At 59.1% G+C, this 4,822-nt stretch overlaps 1 protein-coding gene across 1 annotated transcript; it reads right to left on the reverse strand.

The window, feature by feature from the left end:
• Positions 1–496: 496 nt before the first annotated feature.
• On the reverse strand, positions 497–3,021 carry LOC112894037 (polygalacturonase At1g48100-like). Its single transcript, XM_025961610.1, has 4 exons — positions 2,232–3,021; positions 1,980–2,144; positions 1,783–1,830; positions 497–1,665 (listed from the first exon to the last, which is right to left on the reverse strand). Exons 1-4 carry the CDS (start codon positions 2,733–2,735, stop codon positions 865–867), a joined length of 1,518 nt encoding a protein of 505 aa, XP_025817395.1. The 5' UTR covers positions 2,736–3,021; the 3' UTR covers positions 497–864.
• Positions 3,022–4,822: the final 1,801 nt, after the last annotated feature.

Below are 4,822 nucleotides of genomic sequence, written 5' to 3' on the forward strand. Positions count from 1 at the left end.
GAGAATTGAGGTCAGTTTTGGTTGAATGGGTACGGCATCAGTAGGACAGAAAGTTTATGTGGCATTGCGTCGCAACAGGCAGCAGGGCCACCCTGGTGATGGAGAGTTCGTGGCCTTGCACACTTTGTGCTTGTTTTTCTGCCCCTCATTCAATGGCAGCTTTACCGTACGCACCTTTTGATCCGACTTTGAGCTATGCTCATCATCATGCACGTACCCATTATCTCTTCTCTTGCACTGACGTAATTTGATTATATTTCCATATGCATAAAAAAAAACTTCCTACCTGCTTCACTGACTGCATAATGTGGTGTTGTTGGAGTACAATCTAAAAATCAGTTTTTTTCTAAATAATTGTTAGAGTGTAGCTTCTGTCATCCTCGACGCGTCAAGGATGCCATGGGAGGCAAATTTTATATATTTAGCATATTTCTTGGTGTTAGGCACTTGGAGGTAGTATAAGGTGAGCTGATGTGAGCAGGGGAAAAAGACACAATTTAAAGGTGGTACGTGTTTCAAGTGAAACATGCACACAACAAGAGATTATTGCTACATAAACAAGCGCACACATCCTAGCCACGGTAAAAAAAAAGAGGGAAAAAAACACACAAGCCATGCATGTGCGGCAAGTGTCCTATATGCATGGCACCAAAGCATTCTATACATGCTGTGTATACATTCCGGTAATTCTCACACAAATCACCTGTTACTATTATACCTTTATCTTCTTTTCTATATATACATAAGTAATCACGCTTTAAACTTCTTTTATCTGCACTACTCTTACTTTTCTCTGTCTGTTTGCCTTCCTCTAAACAAGTAGCAGCAGCAGCAGGATGTAGATTGTACGACGACCTCGGTCCATCAGTAGCATTTCAAGCTGCTGTTATCGGCGTAGTTACCGGGCACGCCGTCCATGAGGCACGCCACCGGCGGCACCGTGGGCGTGGCGGCGTTGCCGTAGACGTTCCAGCAGAAAGGGTCGTCGACCGACTGCCCCGACGACGCTGCCGGGAGCAGCTCGACGTCGGCGAGCGTGATGTTGGTGCACGGCACGGCGTCGCTGCACCCGAAGTGGATCGGCGGGCTGCGCGCGTCGTAGGTCCCCCGGATCCCCGCGTAGGAGATGCCGGAGACGAAGACGGCGGTGGTGGCGTTCTCGCAGCTCCTGGAGAGGCAGTAGTACTGGTCGATGATGATGGGGTTGCGCACGGCGTCCATGCGCACGTTCTCGAACGACACCGACGACACGGACCCCGACCCGCCCTGCCACGTCTTGATCCGGACCCCGTTGTCCGAGTGCCGGATCACGGCGTTGCGCACCGTCACGTTGGCCACGCACGCCCGGGTGCCCTGCTTGCCCAGGGACCCGATGCTGATGCCGTGGCCCAGCCCGCAGGTGACGTTCTCGATGTGCACGTTGAGGGTGCCGGCGCCGATGGAGACGCAGTCGTCGCCGTTGGAGACCGCCGCGTTGGCGATGAGCACGTCCTGGGTGTTCTCGATGTGGATGCCGTCCGTGTTGGGGCTCTGCTGCGGGGAGCTGATGGACAGGCCGCTCACCAGCACGCCGCGGCAGCTGTCGAAACGGAAGTGGAACTCGGGGCTGTTCTGCACCTTGAGGCCTTGCACCGTCACGTTGTTGCTCGTGAAGAACCGGAGCGCCTGCAGGCAGGTCACCATTGCCGTCGTTTAGAGATCAACGTCTCGTCAGCCACTCTGGCCACTAGCTAGTACTCACTTAGTGGCGGTTAATGCGGTTAAAGTCGTTAGGCCACTTACCACTGGGCTGTCACAGGATTCTCCGTGGCCGCTTGATCCGCCCTGGCCCTGCAGAGGAGAGGAGAAAAGGCAACCCAGATTAATTCCAGACACTACTGCAATCCTGTAGTACTAGGTAGGAGTAACTTCTTTTTTCTTACTGTGACGGTAATAAATAAATACTCCTAAGTCATAATCGAGTAGACGAAGTAGATTACCTTGTGAACCTTGCAGGGGAGCTCCCACCACTTCTGGCCCTTGCCGTCGATGAGCCCCGCGCCGCGCAGCGTCGTGCCGTGGGCGTTGTAGAACACGAGCCAGTTGCGCTTGTTGTTGGCCGGCCACTTGTCGGGGTCGCTCGGCGCCACGATCGTCCCGTCGAGCTGCGCGCACACGCCATTGGGACCATCAAGTCCAAGTCAAGAGCATCAAGCCTGCATTTCTCTCCACCGTGGCCGGCGAGTACGTACCTGGATCGTGACGCTTCCCTGGCACGGGCCGGTGAAGACGGTGGTGTGCACGAGGAACGTGTGCCCGGCGGCGGCGAGCACGACGCCGTCGCCGTCCTCCGAGCACGCGGTGTCCCACGCCGTCTTGATGGCGTCGGTGTCGTCCGCCACGCCGTCCCCGACGGCGCCGAAGTCCTTCACGACGTCGTACACGGCGACCGCGCTGCCCGCCGCTGGCTCCGGCGCCGGGTCGGGCGCCGCGCCGGGGGTCGGATAGTCGCCGCCGGCCCCCGAAGACGACGACGGCGGCGGGGCCGGCGGAGAGGCGCCCCGCGCGTGCGGAGGCGCGTGCCGCCTCGAGCTCGACGGGCCCGGAGCCTGGGAGGGCGCGTGCGCGTGCGCGGAGTTGTGCCTGGTGTGCTTGGTGTGGCGGTGGTGGCGGCCCTGGGCGCCGCCGCAGAGGCACCCTGAGGCGACGGCGAGCGCGAGGAGCAGAGCAATGGTGGTCCTGGCGGCGACCTCCATTATTAGCGCAGCCGATCCGACTTCGACTAGTAGCTGCCGAGCTCAATTCTGGACCTCGAGTCGCGCGCACTTCTAACTGAGAAGAGATTACTGCGCTGTGAGCGGAATGGTGAAGCTGGGATCACCGGGCGCGCTTATATACACGCGCGCGGGCCGGGCGGCGTGTGCGCGACGGCGTGCGCGGTCGCTGTCGCCGGGATCTAGCAAGCTACTGCAGCTAGCTGGCTGGCTAGGACGAGCTGATGAGCTAACTAGACACTGCCGGAGGCGAGGCGAGGCGGTTAGCCGCGGTGGTTGTTGGCTTGGAGACAGTGTCGAGCACGGGCGCACGGATTTATAGGTGGCGCCCGGGGGGGGGGGGGGGTGGGGTGGGAGGCGCGCCGAGCTCAGGAATAGGGAACGGGAGGAGGAGCAGGAAGAGGGGAGGGGCGGTGGTGGTGGTGGGAGAGCGCGGTAGTGGAGGCCTCATCAGAGGCTTGTTATGTGGCTGCTCTTGGCCACCCGCGCGAAGGGCGGCCCGGTTTTTCTAATGGCGGCGACCGACCGCGCGCTCCACCGGTGGCCACGGCCGGACCCCCGCGCTAGCTTTTTCGGCGCATTGCGCCGCGGGCGTGCGCGCGCTGGTGCACGGGCGTGCACGGCCGCGGGAACGGACGGGGAAAGACTTGCCAAAAGAAGAACTAAAGGGAGGGGAGGCGGGGAGGAGACGACGAGCCCCATCCGGAGTGGTCGCCAGGAATATTCAAGCCGGGCATCATGGACGACTCGCTCGCACTAGCGCCTGCCTGATCGTTTCCGGCCGCCAGCTCCCGGCCGATCGCTCGGCGTGCGCGCGGCCGGCCGGTCGGCGCGCGCGGGTCGGCCGTCGCCGCCGCCCGTCGCCGTCGCCGTTCCCGTCACGTTTCTTGACGTGCCGGCCGGCGTGTAGCTAGCTAGCTGCGAGCTCCTACGCGTGTTCGCGTCCGTCGCTTTCGAGAGGCCGGCTGGCCGGGCATGCATGCATTGTGCTCGATCGGGGGATATAGAAGATGAACAGAGTTGGACCCCAAATCAAATCTTCCTTGCTCCGGCAGGCATGCAACTGCATTATTGCTCGATCGGAGAAGGGATTTCGTCCGTGAGGACGAAGCCGATCGATCGACAACCTCGAGCGTGATTGGCCGATGGAGCTCCATGCGTGCGTGCGCTCGCTCTCGTCTGGTCAGAGATTGCTGCTGCTGCTGCTGAGGCGATCGAGCGAGTGCACGGGCGAGCAATCCTGATAGCGCCACCACTAGCTAGGTCTCCGGCAAAGCTACTACCTAGCCTAGGTGGCGCTTTGCATGCATACTTGTAAATATATTATACAACGAAGTGGATTAACCCGATCCTGCTAGGGGCGGTGGCCATGGACCACCGCCATTGGAGCATGCACCACGATGGGCGAAAGCGTGTGACCGACGACGAGCGTGTCGACGAGTACGTGCGCGTGTTTTTTGATTGCGGTAAATTTGACGGCCACAAGATTTGGTGGTGCCCGAGTGGTCCATTTGGCGACTAAACAAGTGCATTAGCAGCAGCAGACGGCTTCTTCGCCATGGATGTGGTGCTGCACTTGCACTCAGGCCTCAGGGTTGCATGCATTGAGGTCGATCCATCGGTAGTAGAGGGGGGCGGAGAAGTCTAGTACGAGTACCTACTACCAAAAAGATGCACTACTACTACTACTACTACTACTACCAGTAGAGCAGTAGCATGCTAGCGTTGGTTGGATCGGAGATCAGTTTGAAGGCGCGCAGCGGTCGGTCTCGCTGTTGTTTCCGTCATCTGATTGGGGAAACCATGCATGGACGCTGTTTTTCAGCTCGAGCCACGGTCACTGTTCGACCTAAATAGAAACATGCTAGTGATGCTACTGAAACAAGGAACTCGATCGATGCGTCCGTAGCACTACCGGACACATCAAGTTCTCTTCGTCAGATGTTAGACGTCACCCTCGCAGAATTGAGTGCCAAACTACATGTGCGGTGCGCCGGTTCTCTCTGTACCGCACGAAAACCCCTGGTCTGGAACGACGCCTTTGCTGCATGGCGTCAGTGGCCAAGAAA

Source organism: Panicum hallii, chromosome 5 (assembly GCF_002211085.1).
Source record: "Panicum hallii strain FIL2 chromosome 5, PHallii_v3.1, whole genome shotgun sequence".
In the NCBI taxonomy this organism is placed as follows: Eukaryota; Viridiplantae; Streptophyta; class Magnoliopsida; order Poales; family Poaceae; genus Panicum; species Panicum hallii.

Coding starts and splice junctions, on each gene's coding strand:
- LOC112894037 (XM_025961610.1), bottom strand. CDS start 2,735: ATGGAGGTCGCCGCCAGGACCACCATTGCTCTGCTCCTCGCGCTCGCC. Junction 2,145..2,231: donor AGGGAAGCGTCACGATCCAG/GTACGTACTCGC, acceptor GTGTGCGCGCAG/CTCGACGGGACGATCGTGGC. Junction 1,831..1,979: donor TCCCCTGCAAGGTTCACAAG/GTAATCTACTTC, acceptor TCTCCTCTGCAG/GGCCAGGGCGGATCAAGCGG.